This window comes from Poecile atricapillus, chromosome 2 (genome assembly GCF_030490865.1).
Source record: "Poecile atricapillus isolate bPoeAtr1 chromosome 2, bPoeAtr1.hap1, whole genome shotgun sequence".
Lineage (NCBI taxonomy): Eukaryota > Metazoa > Chordata > Aves > Passeriformes > Paridae > Poecile > Poecile atricapillus.
In genome coordinates, this window is record NC_081250.1 from 64953857 (window position 1) to 64978550 (window position 24694).

The 24694-nt window shown below is 42.2% G+C and overlaps 1 protein-coding gene across 1 annotated transcript in view; it reads left to right on the forward strand.

The window, feature by feature from the left end:
- ELOVL2 (ELOVL fatty acid elongase 2) overlaps positions 1-15706 on the forward strand; it is a 52141-nt gene extending 36435 nt beyond the window's left edge. Inside the window, exons 4-8 of the mRNA XM_058833116.1 lie at positions 7067-7144; positions 7680-7851; positions 9600-9724; positions 11921-12055; positions 12674-15706. Of these exons, the coding sequence (XP_058689099.1) occupies positions 7067-7144; positions 7680-7851; positions 9600-9724; positions 11921-12055; positions 12674-12802 (639 nt within the window). The 3' untranslated portion in view covers positions 12803-15706. The remainder of the gene's footprint in view (positions 1-7066; positions 7145-7679; positions 7852-9599; positions 9725-11920; positions 12056-12673) is intronic.
- The last annotated feature ends 8988 nt before the right edge of the window (positions 15707-24694 follow it).

Consider the following 24694-nt stretch of genomic DNA (forward strand, 5'->3'; position numbering starts at 1 on the left):
GGAGTGTTTCCTATTCAGCAGCTGGATTTGTTTGGCACAACACCACCAGTAAGTTTTTATGTGTGGGGAAACCATGGCACTAACCAAGTGGCAAGGCTGGGACATTCTGGAATCTCCCCATCCTGGGCCGAACCATCAAGCCCGCTCTGCTTCCCTAAAGGGTTTTAGTCATGCCAGACTACAGCTTATCCAAGATCTTCGAGTCACAAGGGCATCAATCTGGAAACACAGGCTGTTCTGCATCTCAGCTATCCATCTAAAATCTGGGATCATATCACAATTCTTGGAGTCCTGTCTAAAGATAGGCAACCTCTACAGAGATATATTCTTCAATAAATACAATTCACAGATGACTATACAGTTTAATATTTTAGCCAAAAAAAAAACCCAAACAAACCCTGCCTTAAAGCTTTCTAGGTATTTTTTAAGACTGATTGAATGACAAGTCAAAGATGATTAGTGGTGTCTTCCTCTTTTCACTGGGTTATTGTGTAAAAGTGATGGCCTCAGTAACCTTGTGGCATGCTTCACCCCAACCCTTTGGGCATGGCAAGACAGTTGCATGCTTGTGGAAGTGGGTCAGGTAACAGGCAAGGAACTGATTTCTCTCTTTAAAAACCAAAAAAAAGGAAAAACACATGCCGTTATCAATCTGGTTTCTGGTTTTAGACACTGATAATCCTCTCAAGCATTCAATTCTAAAATAAATTTAAGATAAAAAAGAAAATATAATTTCTCTCTCCTTCCTGAGACACTGCCCTGAAAGACTCCCTTTCCTTGCGATGTGGCCATCAGGTAACTGCTTTCAGGACTATTTTATCCAAGTCTGTCGATCCAGGGAAGAGCTGCCATTCACAAAGACTAACAAAGGTCTCCAGTGGCCAAGGGAAAGAAGTGATTCACAGCACTGCAAGTCAAGCTTTTCTTTGTGCTACACAGGTAGATTAGTCTCCTTTACTTAGTCTAGTGAGACTTCAATTGCTTGAGAATAGTGGTTATATCAAGTTGTTTTAATTGGTCTGGTGGCTGGAGTGCCTTAGAAAACCCAGTGAAACATACCCATAATAACATCTTGCTCTGTTTTTTTTTTCACAAGGATACTGGTGCTAATACTCCTGCTCTGAACTTTTAAGAGGAATTTTAATCACTTGAATACTAACTCCATTATTAGTTTTTAGCTTTCCCCCTTAACTGTTTCCACCTAGACAGACCATATACAGGATAGAACATTTTACTTGGAAGGGACCCACAGCAACCATATATAGTCCAATTGCCTGGCCATTTCAGGGCTGACCAAAAGTTAAAGCATGCTGTTAAGGGCACTGACAAAATGCCCCTTAAACACTGACAGGCTGGGAGCATTGACCACCCCTCTAGGAAGGTCAATGGCTTCCTCTAGGAAGCCTTTTCCAGGGTTTCACCACCCTCTCAGTAAAGAATTACTTCCTAATGCCCAGTCTAAATCTCCCTTGGTGCAGCTTGGAACCATTCCCACACATCCTATCATTACATCCCAGGGAGTAGAGCTCAGAACCTCCCTCCCCCTTTCCCCTCCTCAGGAAGCTGCAGAGAACAACGAGGTCACCCCTCGGCCTCCTTCTCTCCAAGTTAGACAAGCTCAAAGTCCTCAGCTGCTCCTCATAGGACTTGCTTCCAGCCCTGTCACCACCCTTGTTGCCCTCCACTGGTACCTTCATGGATCTTTGTGACCTTCTTAAATGGTGTGTCCAGACCTGCACAGAGTGCTCAGGGTGAGGCTGCTGCAGTGGGGTAATCCCCTCTCCTGCCTGGCTGGTTATGCTGTGCTCAATGCACCCCAGAATGAGGTTTGTCCTTGGGGCTGCCAGGGCACACAATGGCTCACAGGGAGCTGCTGCCCACCAGCACTCCCAGATCCCTTTCCACAGGGCTGCTCTCCAGCCATTCCTCCCCCAGTTCATACCTGTGCCCATGATACTCCATCCCAGGAGCCAGATCCAGCATTTGGACTTGTTAAATTTCATCCCACTGATGACTGCCCAGTGCTCCACTCTATCCCACTGCAAGGACTCTTGTCTGTCAAGAGAGTCAGCAGCACCTCCCTGTTTCATACCATCAGCAGACCTGCTAATGGGGCTCTCAGCTCCTGCCTCCAGGCCACTGAGAGGTATTTTGAACAGCACTGGCCCTAGAACTGATCCTGAGGAACACCACTGGTGACTGGTCACCAGACAGATGTAGCCCAATGCTGACACCCCACCCTCTGCCTTCCTCCTGCCCTGGGACAAAGAGGAATACCTTATTGCTTCTAAGCACTTCTTCCCTGAGAAAGTCCAACCATACACAGAGACTTTTTTGATATTCAAAGAGCACAGAGAACCTGCAGTCAGTAGAAATGGCAATATCCATTCAGAAAATCACATCACTTTCCTTTCTAGCCTATAGGGAACAGATGAAAAACAAGCTACAGCTGTGAGATTTTTGAAATTGAAAGCTTGAAATGAGCAGGGCACAGGCCCCTAGATCAGGGTCTTAGAGCTCAGTCTGCTACTCAGTGAGGTGAGAGGATTACATAATCTTTTGGTACCCGCTGCCCATCCCTGAAACTCCTGACAAAGGAACCAACTTCCAATTCTGAACACTTTGATTCCCCATTTACAAAAATAAGGTAGGAGTTTGACTGAAGTGGCAAAACAACTCATGTGAATTCTCATGCTGTTTATACTTGAGCAGATGAATAGAAGTAATTTATTAGTGTAAAAACAGGAATCTGTTAAGAACATTAGGGAAAACAGCAAAATATGAAAACTCTACTAATTAATAGGATGTTGCTACTTAGCAGAAATTTTTCACCAGGCAGCACTTTGCTCTTTATGTGATCTGTTTTTCCAAATAGCTTCAAACAATACTTGTTTTAATATTGTTTTCAAGATAGGCTACCAAGAATGCAAATCATTCGAATAATTGTTTTCTAGGGGGAGAGAATTTGTGTTTTGAAAGAGAGGGGGGATTTCTCATTTCTCTGATAGATCCAGCACTTGCACCATCTCTGAGGGATTAATAACTCTATCAGCTCTGCAGAGTTGTGGCTTCTCAGTATACAAAAGAGAACGTGACTGAAACAGTGCAAGTAATGTATGGGTTTGGTATCAGAAAAAAAGATACCTGGTACCAAAATGTCTTGTGTCTAGGTGCCAGCTTCTGTTCCAGGTATGCATCTGGCTAATTTGGCACTGCTGAGTGAGCTGCTTACCTTCCACATCACTGAGAGCCAACAGGAAAGTTGGGGCCTAGGATCACCAAGATCCCATAAAAATTACTCTCTGCTTTCCAAATTTCCACACTAACCTTTTTTTTTTTTTTTTTTTTTTAAATATTAGGAAGATAGCCAGAAATCTTGAAAATTATCTTGCAAAGCAGAGGAGTCAAAAGTCAAAGAGAATGATTTTCTTTTCTTTAAAGGAGACACAGTAGTATGTAAGGCACCTACAACAGAGAATGGAAATGTTGAGCTACATGAAAAACTGAGGTTAAAAAAAGTGAAAAAATATCTAAGCTCAGTCTAAGCTGCTGGCTTTTGGAATGCAGACATAAACCAGAGGAAACTCTTCTGCCAAGTAAAATGACTGGGGAATATGCAAACAGAATGTTCTGAAAAATCTGGCATTTTTAAAATGGTGGATGAATGAACTAAAGAAATTAGATAAAACCATGCCGTCAAACAGAGTGGTATTCTCACTGCAAAGCTTACTCTCCATTTGCATGCTGACCATTTGTAAAGAGTTGCAGATTTCCTAATTACCAAATTTAAAAATTGTGATGATGAAAAGAAATATTGATGTTGAAAATAAATATTTTCTTTATGAGCCTCTAGGGGTTTTTAATCTCATTTTCCAACACGGAACTTTTGAATTCAATACTTAAAAAAACAAAAAAACAACCAAAACTTTGAGATACTACTGAACTTACCTGTTCAGCACGGGCATGTAAGCTTCATAAAATAAATCAAGCTGGAAGAAACTCATCAGGATGGTTGACTCCAGCTCCTGGCCCTGCACAGGACACTCCAAGAGCCACTCCATGTGCCTGAGAGTGTTGTCCAAACACTTCTTGAACTCTGTTGGGCCTGGTGCTGTGACCACTTCCCTGGGGAGCCTGTTCTAGTGCACAACCACCCTCTGGGTGAAAACATTTTTAGTGACATTCAGCCTAAACCTCCCTTGACTCAGCTTCATGTTGCTCCCTTGGGCCCTGTTACTGGTCACAAGAATGAAGAGATCAGTGCCTACCCCTCCTCTTCCCCTCAGGAGGAAGTTTTAGCCTGCAATGAAATCTCCCCTCAGTCTCCTCTTCTCCAGGCTGAACAGACCAAGACTCTGCTGCTCTTCTCTGGAGGGCTTCCCCTTCAGATCCTTCACCATCTTCATGGCCCTCCTTGGGAGGCCCTCTAATAGCTTTATATCCTTCTTACACTGTGGCACCCAGAACTGCCCCCAGCACTGTAGGTGAGGCCGCCCCAGCTCAGAGCAGAGCAGGACAATCCCCTCCCGTGCCCAGCTGGCCATGCTGTACCTGATGTCCCCAGGACAGGGCTGTCCCTCCTGGCTGCCAGGGCACTGCTGGTTTGTGTTCAACTTGCCATCGACCAGGACCCCCAGATCCCTTCCCATGGGGTTGCTCTCCAGCCTCTCATTCCCCAGTCTGTCTGTCCATCCAGGGCTGTCCCATCCCAAGTGCAGAACCCTGGTTTGTTATCCCAGGGACCACTCCATGTGTTACTCTCCCAGTCTTCTGGGGATGCAATTCATTTACTAATCTGCACAATGTCAGGAGGGTTTGGAGCCCACGTAAGCATTAGGTCCACTTTTTACTTCAACTTTTGTTTTTCTTTCTGTTCCTCCTGTAGCTGTCTCTCTGGAGCTGTTCTATTTTGAAGGGCAGTAGTAACTCGGTTGCTTTCCATCTCAGTTTTCTGTCCTTGTTTCTCTTGAATATTATCTTTTCTGTAGTGGCAGGCAGCTTCTGGACAGGTACCTAACATTTTGCCAATAATCACTTTCTCCTAGCCTTTATACGGCCCCTAGCAACTTACAGATGTTACTCCACAGCTTTTCAATCACACCAGTTATCCTGAGCCCATTTGTCTGAGAACTTAGGACTTGGACTTCTTCCATGATTTTGTAAGTAGTCAGTGATACTGCTTGCAAACCCACTGACTGCAGCAGTTTTTGGCAAATGTGTGTTTTAAGGTCACTTAACAAATCACTGGCATAGGTATAATCAAAACCAGGTTTAATATAGAAGCGAAAGCACAACAGAGTCCTTTGGCAAGGTTTACTCTACTACTTACCAGATTGTTAAAAAAAGCAAACAAAAAGCAAGTATCGACCAATCCAGACTGAAAATATCCCCAGAGTATCTCCAGGGAGGACTGCAGCTCCTGACATGTGGTGAGACACCAACTTCTTTCCTCAGGGCTTTATCCAGGACCTGCTGGGCAATCAACTGGCCTTCACTCCTGACCTTTCATACACAAGGAGACAAAATGCAAAAGATTTTTCAAAAATCAATCCACTGATATACAAATTGGAACAGTAGTAAAATACACTAATCAAAATATTGAAAACTGCATATTTTTCCTACCAAATTTCTGTGTACCAACATTTTACCTACTGCAGCAGAAAATTTTGAGGTCAAGTTTCTTCAGCAAAGCAGAAAAATGAGTTGGTTGTAAAGGAATGTGTTTGTTTCAATTGTTACATATCAGTTATCTATAAAACACTCATTTACTGTACTGTCATCTCTCTGCAATTTCTATAGGCTATTTTAGCCACCTAAAACAGCAAAGTTCATAATACAGGGACAATCACAGAATCTGAATTCAGAAGAAAAATAGTAGAAGACTCTGGTTTTCCAGGTTTCAACATATTTTAGCATGAATATAGAATAAGCATTCTAGGCTACTTTCTAATTCTCCAGCTATTATCAATAATAATTTTTAAAATGTATTTACTCTAGGAATTGATTCAGTTTGCTCACTGCTTCACTGCTGTATGGACTGTCACAGATTCAACACAGGACAGTTCTTTTCAGTGTGAACTAGAGGGAAAAGTCATCCCTTCTGTGCTGACATGCATCGTCCCTGTCAGTGTAGCCCCAGAGCTGAAAGCAACCCACTTCTCTCAGCATCTTGCAAGTCTGCTTACAGCATAACACTTCAGTGCATTTCTCCCACTCCCACTCTCTGCAGTGTCGGTAGAGGGTGAGAAAGACCCCAGAACATGAGTTGCTCAGTTTGTCCCCAAACCCACTTTGCACTTATTTAAGAATAAGGAAGACCGTTTCAAAAATCAATGGACTCCACATGGCATTTATAAGCAAGAGATGATGCTCCCTCTTGCGAAAGGGCTGCTGAGTGCTTGAGGTGTCTTTTACTACAAAAATATTCCATATCAAAAAGCTACCATATGGTTTTCTAGAAACCTGCTCCACCCCAGTTCAGCACTCTGATATTTCATTGCTCTGCCTGCTTCCCCGTGTGACGTGTGCAGAATCTAAGAAACTGCTTGTGTGCTTATTCACGCCTCCATTCAGCACTGTGCCCGCTCTCCTTCACTTCCTCCGGCATTTAATAGTGTAGGATAAAGAGACATGTATGGCATTAGGAAATATTTCTCCCCTTGCACTACTTCGCCTTTGCCTTCTGTTTGCTTGGCAAACAGGGAATTTTTCTCAAGGACAGCTTTGCACAAGTAGCTGTGTTAAGCTTATACTGCTTCAGGACAAAGATTCACTATTCCAGTGTTTGCTTTGGAGCGAGGATTAGGACGTGCATTAAGTAACAAGAGATTTTAACAGATGCCTTGAAGGCTCTAAAGCCAGAGAAAGAGAAGAAATGCATCATTTCGTATCTCCAGCTTAACTGATGCCTTTCCCCTTTCAAAACACAAGATATCAGCAAGTTGTCTGGTTCAAGAGCATCAGTTCATGGAAGGAGTGGGTACCCACCCAAGAAGGATAGAACAGCTGCAGGGAGAAAAATCATTCCATCTGCTCACAAACATAATTCCTCTGTTTTCTGTTCCAGCTCATCCTTGCCACATGGGAAGGTGGCTACAACTTGCAGTGCCAGAACCTCCACAGCGCAGGGGAGGCTGATATCCGGGTGAGAGACAAAAACAGCTCAGCCCTCAGCATCCTTTGTGTTTTAACTGTCTTTAACCATCCTAGGACGTATCCTGAGCTCTGGTAAAATATCTCTGCTCTAGAGGAGGATATATTTCATCGTATTGAGTATCAAATTTAGATTGTTTCAGAAGAAGAATCTGGCAGCAAAATCTGTTCAGTGTGAAAAAAAATGATAGAACCCTTAAAAAAAACCAAGCAACCCCAAAATGAAACAAAAACCTACCCACAAAACTGCATCTTCAGGAAAAAATAAATTAGAAAATCCTTCCTCAAAGTTTATATTCCTTAAATTATATATTTATAATTATATATTTATACAGTTGCTTAAAAGATGTGTGTCATTGTGTCAGTGAAAAGCAAAATAAAATTGAAGACAGCTCATGCTTCTCCTTTAATATCATATCAATGTCTTCTGGGAAGTTGCATGCCTAGGGAGTGAAGAAGTACACTAATATTTAAGCACTTATATGGACAGATATTGATCTCCTGCTCCTTTGTTCTTGCTTGTACAGGTAGCCAAGGTGCTGTGGTGGTATTATTTTTCCAAAGTAATTGAATTCATGGACACTATCTTCTTTGTACTGAGGAAGAAAAGCAACCAGATCACCTTCCTTCATGTGTATCACCATGCCACTATGTTTAACATTTGGTGGTGTGTTCTGAACTGGATACCTTGTGGGCAGAGTAAGTCTTTGTTTGCTTCATCACCCCGGGTCTAGGTCAGCTGCAGCTGCGGAGGAATCATTTCACCAGAACTGTGCAAAGGAATTGTGTCGCTGTGCAACTTGAGGGCATCATCAGAGCCTTTCAGAAATACTGACCACCTGCAGAACACTGGAAAGTTAAAAGCATGGTTAAAAGTTCAGGCCAAAAATACCCGAGTGTTAGGCCCTAGATTTTTCACTTAGCTGCGACAAACCCGTGTATTTACTTCTCTTCAAACCACTTTTAAGCACAACAGTACTGAGTAGCACAGAAGAGCCATCACACACAAGACCTACTCCAAAAGCAGATGCAGGAAGAAGTCATGACCCTGGTAAAGCCTTTATCAATCACAACAAATTAAATCAATGGCCTTTTTACAGGCTCAACTCTTGTATGCATCAATCTCTGCTTTAGCAAGACACTTTATTTACATAGTCACTAATTAAAATGCAAGTTTGAATTTATTCTGTTTTATATGAGAATACATCCTTATGGAAGGTTACAGTAACTGTCATCATCTTACCTGTTATGAAGGGTTCTATGATACCACAGGCTGGTCATTTGGCATTTGTATAATAAGTCCAGACAGCAGAGAACTATTTCAGCTGGCTCACAACAGGCACATTTTTCCAGGGCTTCACACAGCCATAGGCTTCCTGTGGAAGTGCTTTCAAAGTTGAGGAAAAAGCCTCAGTTTTCTTGCAACCTATTAGAGGGAGTCACCTCAGCCCATTGTAACATTTTGTAGAAAACTTGTTGCAAGTCTTTTTCAGACCTAAAAGCAGCATTCACATTTGTTGGCGCTAGCTGGGGACAGCACAAAATCAAAGTAAATCATTGCTAGAGGTAGTAGCAGGGATCAGAGATTTCATAGCAGTTAGGAGCTATTTCTAGAGGTGTAAACAAATCAGTGGAGGTTTGTGCCTCTTAATGTGTGGTCCCCACACTTTGCACTAGCACTGCTCTACTGTAATTAAATCAGTAGCTAAGGAATTAATCAGTGGCAAAATCAGAACAACTGGTGAGTCCATCTTGTAGTTGCAGCAGTGCCATCAAACACAGAAGCACACAGCACAGAGTAGTGCTGCTACTTCTCCAGAGTCTGCAAAGTAGAGGATAGTTAATTTCCTCTAGAACTAGTATTCACTAAATACATCCAATAAGAGCAGCAAGGTATTAGCTGGGATGAAGTGTTGTAAATGTGTATCAAGCAGAAGAGCCAAGGAAGAAAACAAGAGCGATGATCAAACACAGCCACAAGAGGTTGGTTTAATTCAGAGCAAAGCCCTTGCTACTGCATCAGAGAGCAGAAAGACAGGTGTCTCCCAGGGTCCTAAGCTGCATATTAGCAGCAAAGTCAACACAGCAGTGTTTAAAGCTTACAGGAATAATGGAAAGGCTCATAGCAAGAAGAGCTTTAGGAGAGGGGAAAAAATAGCCTGTAAACTACAGAACAGGAAAAAAGTGAAGGAGAAGAAAAATATGAGATAAAAATACAATATTCAGCATGAGAAAAACCCTCTAGGAAGTATTTGGTTTTCCAGTTGTCCCTAGGAGAGGACCTCTACACATCAGGAATATCTTTAGCAAGGAATAAGCATGAAAGGAATACTTACTATGTATAAGAGATTCAATATAGAAGCAATATCACAAGAAATAATGCCTTCTTCTCACTTTCTGGCAGTTGGTATTTCATTGTTTTTTTTTTCCCTAATGGATTTTTATAGGTTTCTTTGGACCCACTTTGAACAGCTTTATCCACGTGCTTATGTATTCTTATTATGGACTGTCAGTCATCCCTTCTATGAGAAAATATCTCTGGTGGAAGAAATACCTCACTCAGGCACAACTGGTATGTATCTATTTTACTCTCATTTTTAACTACCAGAAATCCTTCAAAATGTGAGAGAGGACTAAATGAACTATAGGTAAACATTGTTATTTACACAATTAAGCCAGATAGAATTGAAGTATAACAAAACTATCATACAGCATAAGTCACTAGCGTAGCTTGATTTAACTTAATAAAGTAAATTATGTTCAGAAGTGTTTTCTGTAGAAAACAAACAGTAGAAAATCTTTAGTCCACAAAATTGTTAGTTTTGAAACACTGCATAGGAAATGACTGCTCCTTAATTGTGGAAAAAAATTTATGTAAAAGTCACAAAAAAAAGTCTGACAGAGCGAGCTCCAAGACAGACCTCCCCTGCTGGCCAAAGCTGAGCCCATCAGCAAAGCTGGGGGCACCTCTGTGATACCATATTTATTTAAGGGTGAAAAACTCAGCAGAGAAGCTGAGAGAGAAGACAGGAAATGTGAGAGAAACAGCCCTGCAAATACCCAGGGCAGAACAGAAGGAGGGAATTAGCACCAAAAACTCCCCTGCAACCTGTGGTGAAGATGCTGGTGAAGCTGTTCCCCTGCAGCCCACAGAAGTCCATAGGGGAGCAGGGATCCACCTGGAGCCCATGGAGGACCTCATTCTGCAGCAATGGACACATCTGCCCTGAAGGAAGATACAGCCAGCAGAAAAGTAGGCTCCTGTGGACCCATGGAGAGAGAAGCCCACCTTAGAGCAGGTTTGCTGGCAGAATCTGTGACCCCATGGGCACCCACAAAGGAAGAGCCTGTTCCTGAAGGACTAGACCCTGTGGAAGTGACCCACACTGGGGCAGTTTGTGAAGAGGTGCAGCTCATGGGAAATACCCACACTGAAACTCTCTCCCATGGGAGAGACCCCACACAGAAGCAGGAAAAGAGTGTGAGGAGAAAGAAACAGCAAAGCCAAAGCAATGTGGGCTGACTACAAACCCCATCCTGCTGCACCACTTGGAAGGAAGTAGAGGAGTCAGAAGTGAAGCTGAAGCTGAGGAGAAACAGGGGCTTAGGGGAAGGTGTTTTTAATTTTATTTCTTGTTCATCTTCTGTGTTATTAATTGGCAATACTTGAAATTAATCTTCTTCAAGTCAAGTCTATTTTGCTTATAACAGTAATAGGTAAGTTTTATCAATTACCCTCCCTACCTTTATTTCAATCCACAAATTCTTTTCATCTTATTTTCTCCCCCTACTCTACTGAGGAGAAGAGGGGAGAAAGCTGCTGGGTGGGCAGCTGGCAGCCAAGTCAGGTTAACTCACAACACAGTGGTACAACTACAAAATGATGTAAACAAACTTTAGGCAATACAGAAATTGACTGACTTCTGAAAGTCTGTTCCATGGGCATGCTGTGCCTGAAGAGCTGAGCCAGATCAAAAGTTTCTATCAAGAAGATACAAGGCTTGATATGAAATAAAGTTCCTTTCACTTTTTTTCTCTTAGGGCCTGTTCATATTATTTGGAAGTTCAGATGTTTACAGTGAGCTTTAAAATTCCTGTGTAGAAATTTTCTTAGGAAAAGCTGCTTCTCTGAGCTGAGACCATCCCTGCAGATGAAACACACTGCCCTGTTGGAAATGCACCTTAGTACACTGGATTGAGCTGTACACTTACCTGGCTGAAGAGAATCAGGTGCACCAGTGTGGGCTGTGGCTCACAGTTCTAAATACAGACAAGTCTCTGCAATTTCTTCCGTGTCTCTTTTTTGCTTCCTTCATCCCCTCCTTAACTTCACTAATGCAAGTGATAGCCTATCTGAACTCCTTGGACCTGAGCTTTGCATTTTCTGTTCAGACTTCTAAAGCTATTGACAGGACTCTTCAGAGTTTCCTCCAGTTTCTGCCCAGTAACAGAGACAGCACCTGTACCTGTCACAAATTCTGGAAGACAGAGCAGCACCTACTAAATCTGAGAGGAAAAGAAAGCTTCCCTTTTGTCAACTAAGCCTATAAACTTACTTTTAGAAAACTCTGACCCCTTATGGTTTTATTTAATTTCACAAGAGCACCATTTTAACTTAACCTTCACAATGCATTCAGAGGTTAGAAAGGAATAGTGTTCAACAGCACTCAAACTTTCAAGGAGCAGGACTAGGGGACATTGCTGTGTCTGATTTAGCTAGCACTGACCCTTTCTCAGCAAATACTCTTGCATTATCTTCTCTCTGCAGATCCAGTTTCTGCTCACTATTGTGCACACACTCAGTGCAGCTGTGAAGCCATGTGGATTCCCATTTGGCTGCCTCATGTTCCAGTCCTCCTACATGGCCACACTGGTCATCCTCTTCATCAACTTCTACATTAAGGTAAGCAGTCTTCTGAGAGCTCTCTGACAAGGATGGGGAAAATAGAACTTTTTGGATAGTCTGAGTGGACTCAGATGTAGGATGATTGTCAGTGCTTAAAACATGTTAGTCTTAAAATACTTAATAACAGATATAGTCATGTCTGAGAGAGGGAGAGATTATTCAATAATGAGGACCCCCTCATTACAGCTTAACTCTTCTGCACTTGTATAGCAAGTCAGGTACCACATTCAGAACATAGGAGGTCTGAATTTGCTTTGGTAGGCAGATTCTGGAATCTCTCTCCTCCTTAAGGGGGAAAAAGAAAAGAAACTAACAGCTCTGTCTTTGCCTTGTTTACTTCAACATCTTTTAGCAGGGAGTGCTCAAGCCTGCCTGAATACATAAAGCTTTTAGTGTACAAGGCTTGAAATCTCTTTTGACATTAAGAGGTATTACAGTAAGGCTAGTAAAGTAACATCACCCACAGCAGTGAAAAGACTACAGTCTTAATGCTGTCTGAAGCAAATATATACATCTGCATCAACAGCAGACAAGTTCCATTTACAGTTAACCATAAGCAGTGTTTTGGCAGGCACTAAATGAATCCGAGTGTTTACTTTGGATTTTGCTTTATAGACATACCGGAAAGCACCTTCAAGAACAGCTGTAAAGGAAACCCCTGTCACAACAGAAATCAAGAATGGTTTCCACAAGGACTACTTTGCTGCTGCCAATGGATTGCAGAATAATAAGAAGGCACAATAAGTATAGTGTTTCCTATGGGTTTTTTTCTAAGGAGAAAAAGAAGAAAAAAGACTGAATTACAAGCTTTAGCTTAAAACCTATTTGATTACATTTATCAGTTCTTTGTACCAGACACTTATTAACGTACTGCTATTTAGGTTTTAACAAAATGAGTAGAATTACTTGTCTTGTCAAAGATCACCATCAGAACAAAGAAAGCCAAGATCTTTCTCATATGAAAAAGAAAACCTTTCTGATCTCTAATGCTGACACAAAAACGCCTTATGAAACACTTGATGGATAAATCCATCAATGCCTTCAAAAGGTTAGGACTCTGTTCAGACTAACATTTTCTGTGCATGTGAGAGGTCTTGAGGCAAGGCTTCACAGTGCACCCAGTAAATCCACCTGTGGCCAAGGCCAGGAAAATAAAGGAGGGGTGGGGGGAAAGGTGAGAATCATACCTTTTCCATCATCGCACCCTTCTTCTCCTCTTCTCAGCAATTCTCCAAAGCATACTCCTTCCCCATGGACATCAGCAAGGTACCCTTTGATCCTGTGGGAGCCCTGGGAAAGGACATGTCAGAGGGCAGAGCCCAAGTGCACCATCCCGTAGTTTTCAGGCAGTTGTGCACTATGCTCACTTGCTTTACACAAGGTGCAACTTGATTCAAATGCCTGGAAGTCTGGCAGGAGCTTTCAGGGGGCTGGGCTGGTAGCCCCTGGCACTGCCTGGAATAGTATTCTGAACACAGAACAGAACAAATAATTTTGGATGTGCTAAATTAATAGGAGTTCTAGGTAAATGGATTTTGAAAGAAATAGGGTCTTAGCAACTTAAGGAAGATAAATCCATTGAGTGTAAATGTGTGTAAAGTTAATCCTATACAAACACTGCTAATTCAAAGCAAACTATCATGCCCTTTATTAATAGACTGGAAGATGCAGAAAATTCAAAAAGTGAGTTCAGCAATGAGCAAAGCAGGTTATATAGGAATTTCTGTGGCAGGTGGAAGGGGAGGGGAAGCAAGGAGATAGCTGCTGTCTGCAGTTGTAAAGGTGTCTTTCTCCCAACAGTTCATCACCAACTTTGTTGCTTCAGTTCACTGCATTTACCCCCACTCAAATGGTTAGAAATGAAGAGCACCCAGGGTTAACTTTACGGGTCTGCCCTCACCCTTTTCTCATTTTGCTCACTTAATTTCCTCTACTAAAAATAGGCATGGACTTTTTTCCTCACAGTGAAGTAATTCTGATCTCTTCCATTCTCATGTACAAAATTCTCTCGAGAGAAACAACTTTTGGAGTCATTCCAGCCCAGCAAGTCCCTTGGACTGAAGCAGTTCTGTAAAGGAAGCATGTCCTCTCACTCCTGTCACCTTGCAGAGGCCCAGAGCAGGAGGAGGACAAAACACACACCCAGCCAGCACAGACAGCCCAAGCAGCCACAGAGGGCTCAGATGTAGAGGAGGCTGTCCCAAATCCTGCTGTCCAATTCTTCTCCACCTGTAGAGGGTCAGTTATCCCCTCCAGATATCCCCATTTAGATGGTCTGCCACTGGGGCCTCTTGGAGACTGCAGCAATAAAGGCAGGAGGAGCGTCTGTCCCAGGGAGCAGGATGGACACTCATAGCAGGCAGCCTCAGCAGGGACAGCCAGAGACCCCACAGCCTTGAGGGCTCATGGATAGGAAGGAAAGGGACCGAGGAAGTGGTACAGTAGGGCAAGAAGAACAGATGGGGTTGTCCAGCAGAAGCAAAAGGAGAAAATGGCATGAAGAAAGGTATCATGTGTCAGAGTTCTGCTTGACTGTGTGCTTGAAAGTCCCATTGAGTGTCATCTGGCTCCAGGCAGTTCCAGCTCCATTGCAATGTGGACAAAACTTTTCTGCTCCAGCAGAAAAGTGAAATTCCTTCCCAAAGTACTACAGCAGAAGCAATACCTCTTAGCAGCCTGACTGACATCATCATCAACCAGATAACTAATACAACTGCAGTATTCAAACACTTTTACGTCACCAGACCGACTAACTAGATCTGACTGCTGCATATTCACATTTGCTCCCCCTCTTCATGAAGCTGGTCACAAAACGTCACTTAACTGAAAGTCGGTGTTTTGTTGTATTTAATACTCAATAAGGGGGGAAAGCAGCAAGCCAAAAGAAAAAACCTGAAAAAAAGCCCCCAAGAACCTGCATTCACAAAGCCTGGGCACTGCATGCATATTCTGTTTCTCACTTCAGGCCCTTCCAGAACCTTTACAGGTATTTCTGACTGGTACTGTAAAAATCCCAAGATGTAAGATATTAGCAGGTTTGGCTGGGGGTGTTTTAGACAGTCCTGCATAAAGGGAGAGCTTCAGAGGACTGTAGAAATCATCTTGATACCAGAAGCCAGGGTAAAGGCAGAGGAATTTGAAAGAGCTGACAAGACAGTGAAGAAGGCCATGAGCTGGACTATTCATCTAAGGTAGGCAACAAAAGGGTTGTGTGGCCCAGCATGGATTTTAGGCCGAGTGGAGTCCATAATCTTTTGATGGCAAAGCATGCATTTGACTATCAAGGTGGAAAGCGTCAGCTGTGCTAAGTGTTAAAGTTTACTGCAGCAATCAAACCCATAGATATTATCTTTTGTTTTGTTGAAACCTCATTCAAAAGAAAAGGAAATAAATAAATGCCTTACTTGAAATTCAAAGGGCTGGGGAAAAAAAAAAAAAGAAAAAGAAAAAAAAAAAAAAAGGAAAAAACCAGAGATGGTCTCAGACCTTGCAGATCAGCCAAGAAGGCTGGAATCAGGTATGTTTAAAATTCTTCAGATATGTCTTAACATCTTCAAAATGCCGCAACTTGAAGAAAGAGAAGCATTGACTTTTTAAACTGATTTTCCTGTAATACATAACACTGTAAATAAACAAATTTTACTATCAGGCTGTCTCCACTCCTTCTTAAGGCATCAGACTGGACTGTTAACTGGATGGTGAGGATGCTTTTATTCTCCAGCATTTTCAGAAGCGTTTTAGGGCATTCACATCAGATTCAAAAGCAATCTCCATAACTTTATACACCTTCACTGGTGTTGGTATAAAGCTTCCATTTTTTTTTTTTTTGCCACTCTACCTATAAAAACTTGTGCTTTTGAACAAATGTAATATTGAAGTAACTTGTTTGTTCAAGGTTTGTACTTGCCCTTCAAGTCCTTGTTTGAGTACCAGACTGTTTTCAGTTAGAACATATTAGTAGAAAACAGGGGAGAGACAATGGAGAAATCAAAATCTTAAAAATAAACCTCAATATCTCAAAAATAAAATCTCTTTCAGATGGAAAATAAACAATAGCTCTCAGCTATTCTTAGAAACATGTCTATTTCCAGTTCATTACTCTCTTAGACATAGTTCTACTGCCTGCAGAAGCAGGACCTGTCTCTGTGTGCTCCAGCCAACTCCAGCACACCTTACCAAGAGCAGGGTCAGCTGCCCCAGGCCAGGTTAAACATGCACAGCTCCTCTGCCCATTTGCATCTGTCAGTTTTGGGTGGATCTTGGGTCTCGAGGAGACAAGAGCAGTTGTTGGTTGTTGTAAAGTTGTTTATTGTATGAATGCATCAGTCTCGAAGGCAAAGAGTTCAGAGTATTAAAGTCCGTGCTCAAAGTGTTCTGGCAGAAAGTCCTGTTGTTCCGAGCAACAGCAGCTCCCTTTTTTATTCTTTCTTGAGTGTTGGAGTACTTTCACCCCAATAAAGGGGAATTATATTAATAAATCATCCAATCAGTTAAAAACACAATTCTAAAACATTCTTTCTACACCAGTCTGAATTTAATTCTAAAGTACAAAAGTAGTGTCAGTTCTTACCCAAATTCTACATATAGAGTATTATCTATTTACGTAAATAACTCTGTTCTATCTAGAAATGCAAGCCATGTTTTCACCGTGTGTAGAACTAATTCTGTAAAGGGTAACACTACTGAAATTTAAACTAGGCTTTAGGGCTTTTCACTAGCTAACACAGTCCCTTAAGGCATTTAAGATATATTTTTACTTACTTAAAACTAAAACTTACACTCTTACTTCATGCCTATGTGGTGTAATATATTTTAATTCCTTTCTCTTCTATTTCATGTTCCAACATCCAGCCACAGAGGACATCCTTTTCTCTGGCTTTATGCAGCCTTGACATGTAGGCTGTAGTCCTTGCAATGGCCACTGCACTGGCACAGTGTACAGGTAAACAAGCACTTGGCATCATCCCCTGAAAGACATGCAGCATAAATAGCAGGGCTTATAGTCAGTTTAATATTAAACCCTATTTAAAGCTTAAAATGCATAAAGCAGTTGTCCTTAAACAGAACTTTTATATTTCCCATTTCTTTTTCTGGGTATTGATGCATAGTTTTTGCACCTCAGCACCTATATCTTTGTTGTTCTGGCTCAGAAGTGTCAAGGAAGCTGAACAGATTGAAAATTGAGCTATATCTATTTGCACTGAAAGGAAGAAAATAAAAGAAATATCTGGACTAAGAGCACATTAAAAAGCACAAAGTGTAAGGGCAAAGGAAACCCACCAAGGTCAGCTACCTACCTTCCAAAAGGTAACTTAACCCAATTACACATTTGTTGCAGAAACCAAATGGACTTTAGACTTTCAGGAAGTTTAAGCTCATATACGTTTAATTGACCCAGTAGTGCAGGAAGTGGTATGAGATGGGCTGTCCATGGTCAGAAAATGTCATTTCTGTCCCAGATGCAGTCTCCAAACACTTCTACTGCCTACAGATGGAAAGACCATTACTAAAGTCCAAAATTTTCACCTCAGGCAGTTCACAGGTTATCAAGCTGGAATACAGTGAGCTTCTCAAAAGCTAAGGTGCTTCACGTGAAGGGATAGATGAGCGCAGGGCTAGAAGGTATTTAAGCAGTGTAACATCCCATTCTGCTCTCCCATGCTCATCATTAAAATAGCCTTTTAAAGTTCAGATTTTTCCAATAAAACAGTTAAAACCAAGTGTAAGTGCATACAATATTGTGGCAATTTCTACTAAGAAAGAAACCCTAATTTTTCCTTTATCCATGTCCTCTGAAGTGTTCAACATTCACCTTCCAAGCTTTATAGTTACAGGTTATGCAGAGATGCAACAATAAAATACAGAAATAAGACCAATGCACTCCGTAAGTTATCTAGCAAAGATCCTTGGATGAAAAGCATTCTTAACTTATTACAGCTACAGGAGACACCAAGAGAGCCTTCTGCCAACACACATGAAAGGTGAGGAAATGTAGCAAAGCAAGTATTTCTACACATCTATTTCACAGTGCTGACAAAGCTTAAATGCTCCACAGCTTGAACTTAAGAAAGCATTGAATCCATCAAAAACCTCATATACAAAAATAAAAAAATCATCCACTACAGTCACAGCTTGAAAAACCAAACAGAAAAACACCCAAACGCCCTAAACCCAGAGAGAGACACCCCATCTTATCCTCGTCCTGTTTCAAACCTTCCCTTTGAGCATCAAACTGCTCGGAGATGCAGATGAGCGAGCCTAAATCGGCCGACACCCATCCCCAAGGAGCGGACGCGCGCCCCGAGGGTGCGAATTCACAGCGCTGTTTCTGCAGCTTTGCAGAATTCAGCGCACACGAACAACCCCACTGCGGGCAGCTCATCTCAATTCTGAGCTCTGCTTCACATCAAACACCTTGATAGCCCAGGCTGCATCAGCATGTTGGGCCAGGTCGTAAAAGTAAAACCACGGAATACAGGTATTTATGTGGGAATTACCTTGGAGCTTAGGAGTGAGAGCAACACAGCACAAGGCATCCCTTTACATTCACCAGTGTGAGCTCTGGATCACAGTAAGCAGCAACAGGGCAGTTCAAGCCTTATCCTACTCCTACAGCCAGCTTCAGGTAGTAAAAGCCCCAGGTTTAGGACCTGGCACATCAAGGCAATAGGATAGTGATAGGATGAGATTATTCAGGCTGGTATCTTAAAGCCTGTTTTGGTTAATGACACTGCTGGGGCCATCAGAGTGTGCCACCACACTAGTGGGACCAGAGCATTTCAAAAGCTCTGTAGCCAAGACGCAAAACTAGCTTTACCAGACTCAAGCCCAGCTGCTCAGAGGTTACAGCTTCATCTTCCCAAAGTCACTGCTGCTTCAGCTGAGTGCTTTGAGAGCCTAGGATCAAACAACAGCTGTAAGGAGACTGAAGAGTAGCTGGAGGACACAGTACAGCCAGCTCACTAGGGACAGCCCTCAAAGAAGCAAGCACAAGCCAGTGGATGTGAAATCAGCATTTCAGCCCTTCACATTAAGAACAGGAGGGGGTAGACCAGTAGAGCTGAACCTTTGGAAAGGGCAAGGTTGAAGAGGTCTTTTCTTTCAAACCACCCCAGGAGGAAAGCACCAAATGCATCTTGATGTGGATGAACAAACTTCAGCTCACGCCAACCCTAGTCAGGACTACTTAAGTTAAAGGAATACACAAAATTGTAAAGCAATGGCAACAGCAGCTTCTTGCTGTTCTCTGTGCTGGTGCTACCCTGTGTGACCTTCTCAAGCAGAAACAGCATCAGCCCAATTTCACTTATGAAACAAACCCTGTCAGGGTTTGTGGTTTTGTTATGAAGGTACACTTTGTGCAAGGGAGGATTCCCTCAACTCTACCCCACACAGCAATCTGAGGTTGGTTCTATAAGTTAAGGAGATAAAAACCCATAGCCTGGAAATCTGCCATGTTCCCACAAATCCATTAAGGTACTTGAGCACTAATGCTGTTTTTGCAAGAACACTTGTGAAGAGCAATTATATTCTGGGGAACTCCATCGCACTGTCACACAGAGGACAATACTAAATAGCATGGGTTATCTGCTGCTTACTTTCTAGTGACCTGTGATGCTCTTTTGTCTAGCATTGTACTCTGAGCTCTCTGTGGAGCCAAAAGTCACTGGCTGCAAAGATAATTTCTCCTGCTTCACTTGCCATTTTTCTGTTCAGTTCTCCAAATTTCTTGCCCTCTGCAGTTCCCAGCTTGCTGTCAAGCATCTGGCCAATAGATCCCTCTCTGCTTTCAGCTCCAGAATTGAGTGGCAATGGTGTCAAGCCAGCAGCTGCCACAATTAACTGCACACAGGAGAGGCTACACCTAACACATCCTGTGCAAGGCACACAGGACTCTAGAGTGCCTTTCCAGACACTCACAGTGCATCAAGAAAAGAGTGAAATTGTTATCCTATGGAAGCATCTTTTTACTTAGAACCAATTGTTCAGTGCTATTACACTAGATAAAGGTGTTAGCAGAACAGTCAAAGTAAGGCAATATCCCCATCAATTTAATGGCTATATAATTATCTTTAGTTCACTTCTTTAATTTCTTTGATATATAATGGACCCAATCTTGCAAATTTTCAGGAAAATTTATTATCAACTGGACCACTTAGCAATATATATTCTTTTTAGGCAAAACAAAGCTCAACATAATGCTTTTTTTCTTCTTTTTTCTTTTAATTTAAATAGACTAGCATCCATTACAGAACCATCTTCTTTTTGCTGCACACAAAGTGCTCAAATGTCATGAGCAATAGTGAATTTGGGGTATGCTAGTCAGAAGGAACAATGAACACATCTTCTGCCTTCTTCACTGGGTGTTCATACTGCAGGGAAGAACGAAAAAAAAAGGTAAGAGAAAACATTGCAAAAAATTATACAAACATTGAAACAGTACAGGATAACAAACTGCAAAGATTCTGAAAGCACATTTAGATTCAGCTCTTAATTCTCAAGCACCTACCCTGGAATAAGTGCTGCAGATTAAGCAGCTCCCATCACACAAGTGCTCCTTTCTCAGCCCTGTTCCTCTTTGTCTTTATTCAGGAGCACCTGTGTCCCTCAGCAACTCAATGCTCATAATGGAAACTTTTCCCTTTGGAAAGGCTCAGGATTCCAACTTAAGTGCTAAAATACACAAGCATCTTTTCTAAAATCTCAGGCCCAGTCCACTGTGGTGACCACAGGCATAGTTGTTCCTTCAACAAGGAACTTTCTCAGCTCTGTGAAGTGAGGCATGTGGCATCCTACACATGGCAGTAAATCCATCAGTCTTATTGCAGAAATGCTAAACTCTCAAAGCCACCAGAGGTGCACATAGACCTGGAACAGCAGCAGTAGCAAAAATACACCTCTATGTGATGGGGTGAACCAGATGGAAACTAAACACTGTATCAAAATTAGCAAAGTATTCATCTTAATTTACAAATTAAAACACGGGTATAAAATAGTGATTAGACTCTAGAGAGCTTAAGAACTTTGACAAAATATTTAACCAGGATGTAAGTTAAATTAAAAAAAAAAGTTTTTTTAAAAAAAAATAAAACTTGAATACGTCTAGGCTAGAAGTTCCCAGAACTAAAGAGCAGATGCGAGAAAACATGCAAGGTGTTAGATTGCAGAGCCCTTAGCCACAGGTTGTCATGGACACACAGCTCCAAAGGCAAATGAATTCAGGGTCACCAGCTACACAGAAACTGCCTCAGACTGTGAACCCCCAAGAAACATCGCTACCTAATGGCCCTTGTATTTATCTTCTCCCCTAGGCAAGTATTGTTTGACCTCTTCCCCTTGTCAAACATTTCTTTCTCAATGCTTTCCATGCATCAGGACCAGAGGTCCCACAAAGAACCAGCCCCACAAAACAGCCAACCAAAGGTTGCCCCTCCCAGGACTTCAGGTTCATTTTCTCACTTCCACTATCAATCAGTCAGGCCAGAGCTCAGTCCCCCACCCACAGGGAGCTGCTTTTGTATCACACATACCACTGTATTCTGGACAGCATCAGCAAAACTCTTGGCTGTTTCACCCAGGGCCGAGTCCACAGATTCAATTCTGAAAGAAAAGTGATCTTAGCTGGATTTTTATGGAGCACTTACTGGTGAAGCTTGAACATAGATATTTACCACCAAAAATAAACCCAAGAATGGCAGGGTTTGCTCCGCATTTATGCCAACAGTGCCTCTTATACAGGAAATGATCACCTCCTTCCACCTCCTCTGACCCCTAGACACAGTGATGTCGAGCGGGTGCATTGCATGTCGTTCCAGTCCCTGGTACAGCTGTCCTGAGCAAGGTTCCTCTCCTGCACAACTTCCCATAGAGACTTCCCTTGCTACATTCTAATTCCAAAAGAAAACCCTCACAAGGCTATGAAGGCTCAATCAGTGGACACCAAGTGAAGATGCCATACTGTTTAGAATACTTTCCCATCTATCAGTGAGGGTACCACCAGCCTAACCAGTGCCCTCTGCGACCATCAGAGCACTTGTGAGTATGCAGAACAGCCGGCAGGGACGTACCTTTGCTTTTGCTGGTTGCAGAAAGTATTCAGTTTGAGCAGCTGTGCATTCCAGAAATCCTAAAAAGATCCCCCCAAAGAAAACCCCTGTTACCTGGGAAGGAGCACCTTTTTGGGCTGGGACACAAGAAGCCGTACGCACCAGTGCATCCTTCTCCATGGCTGCCAGAATTTGAGTTTCCTTCTCAAGGTTAGCAAGCTCTTCAACAACAATCTTCTGGAAGGTCTCAAATTTACTCAGCCTAGTGACAGAGAGCAGAAGCAATTTTGCCACTTCAGTTTGCAGTCACACAAGGTGGGCAACAACCCCTTCAGAACCAAGCCTACTTTGAGGCAGAAGAAAATTTCACTGCTGGGGCACACACGGGGCAGATTTGTTCTCAGATACATCACAGAGCAAGTGAATAGCTGCACTAAAGTCACACTGCTGATAAATATTGCCCAATAACCTGCCCAAATAGCAGCCAGTAAGAGAAGACTGGGACAGAGCATACAAATGAAGTCCCAGTGCATTTCTTGCACTGCATGCTCTCCCAGCCTCCAGGGAGCTCAGCAGAGATTTCCCATGCTGAAGACCTCCTCAAGGTCCCTTCCAACCCAAACCATTCTATGATTCTATATTGACACAAACAGCCTCTGTGTATATTCCTGCCATGGGTTTGATATGTACAAACAGTTGCCACAAGATGCCAGCAATTTCTAAACCTTAAGAAAGGTTGTGGTTGCAACATCCTTATTGACTTGGGTTTGCCACCATTCCCATCTGCATTGAAGTAGGAAAAATTTGGCACAGCCCTTCATTCACTATCCTGTGACCCTGGTTAGAGCCAAGTTACTTACTTGGCAACCAAACACTGAAGCATCTCACTGCCATCTACCTCTTATCTTCCACCACAAACATCCCATTTTTTTCTTTTGGAACTCAAACTTCTCCATGTACCTTAATGACAGCAGATTATTCTCATAGAGGTCCCATTAATACCAGGGATTTTTCACTTTAAAGACTATTATTTCATACTACATTTGATCTAAATCCCAGAAAGTGAATGCATAATTTCAGATACAGAGATACAGATACAGAGGCCTAATAGACTTACAACTACAATATAAGATGCAAGTGTCTCACACCAAATCCATAAATATTAGAACTTATTTTTTATCCAGCTCCTATCTAAGAAATTCAGGATCTGGGAAATCCCTTTTCTTCTCCTTCACTTCATTAAGCAGGTCACACCCTGGCTTCTTTCTTAGAAGATTTAGAAAGAGAAGCTACTAAGTTGGTGACAACCAGAAGACAGTCCAAGGACTGCTCCATCAACTGTTTGTAACTCAAGTTTGCTTTGCATGAATTAACACATCCTCTCCTCCTACAGGAAAATTAGGATCAATCTAAGGACTAAACTAAGGACTTATACTTCTGAAGCTCTTCTTGCATAAAAGAAAAAAAAAAACCACACAAAAGGTGTTCTGCTGTGCAAACCATAAGCACAATAACTAGCTGTCAGACTGGCTTTCCCTATCAACCAAAATTGACACAGAATTGAAGCTGTTTTCAGCCAGCAGCAGACCACTTACCTGCACTTATGTATCTGGTTCAGCAGGGCAGACAAGTTCTTCTCTGAGGATCTCAAGGCATCCTGTGTGTTGATCTCAATCCTTTTGTACCTGGACTAGCCATGGGATGCACAGTTAGGGATAGGCAATGGCACAAGGCAAAACCTAGAAGTCTAGCTTGCAAAAACCTTTCCCTAGAAAACGAGTTCCTCTGCAGGATGCCATTCATCTTGGCAGAAATCATCTTAAATCAAATTTAATCTGCAGTAAGATGACACACATCAGTGCTGCAGATATGGTCTGATTTAATTCAGTCACAGTAGTTACACCAGCAAGCCTCATGCGACTTCAGGGAAGTGTTGCATTAGGAAAAACCTAATTAAAATTTCCTTTATGCCTTGCCTGTAACACTTCTCAGAATAGACAAGTTCTGTAGAATACTTCTAAGAGCTCCAGACTAACAGATACTGCTGACAAAGCCCTACTCTTCAACACAAACTAAAGATGGGATATTTGTGCCAACTCTCCCTGAGATAAAAAGGTAATTTCACATTGATCAACTGCCACCTGTGCTAAAAGAGCTCACATTACCCAGAAAAGTTTCTTCAGGTGGCCAATAAAGCTTTCAAAGGCAAAAACCACTCCTGAATCACTCAATTCTTCGTGAAGCCGCTTGGGAAAAAACACATCATCTATGCTATCATCCATTTCCTGACCTAGGAGGAAGCACATGCCCAAGTTAGCATCATGCTGGAAGATTTCCTGGAATATAAACCTTCCTGGTACTGAAGGGATTGTCATTCATGTGAGCAAAAATGTCTGGAATTTGGGCCTTGTTCTTGTAGAGCTCACAAGCAAGAGGGAAACTGGCTGAAAAATCCCCAGAGAAACACTTGTTTGAGAGCAGCAGGGAAGGATAGGCACAATAGAGCAACACAAAGAGCCACTTACAGATACTGAGGCAAACACACAGAATAAAGGTGGAAAATAGTCAGGCCACCACTGGTTTCTACTTA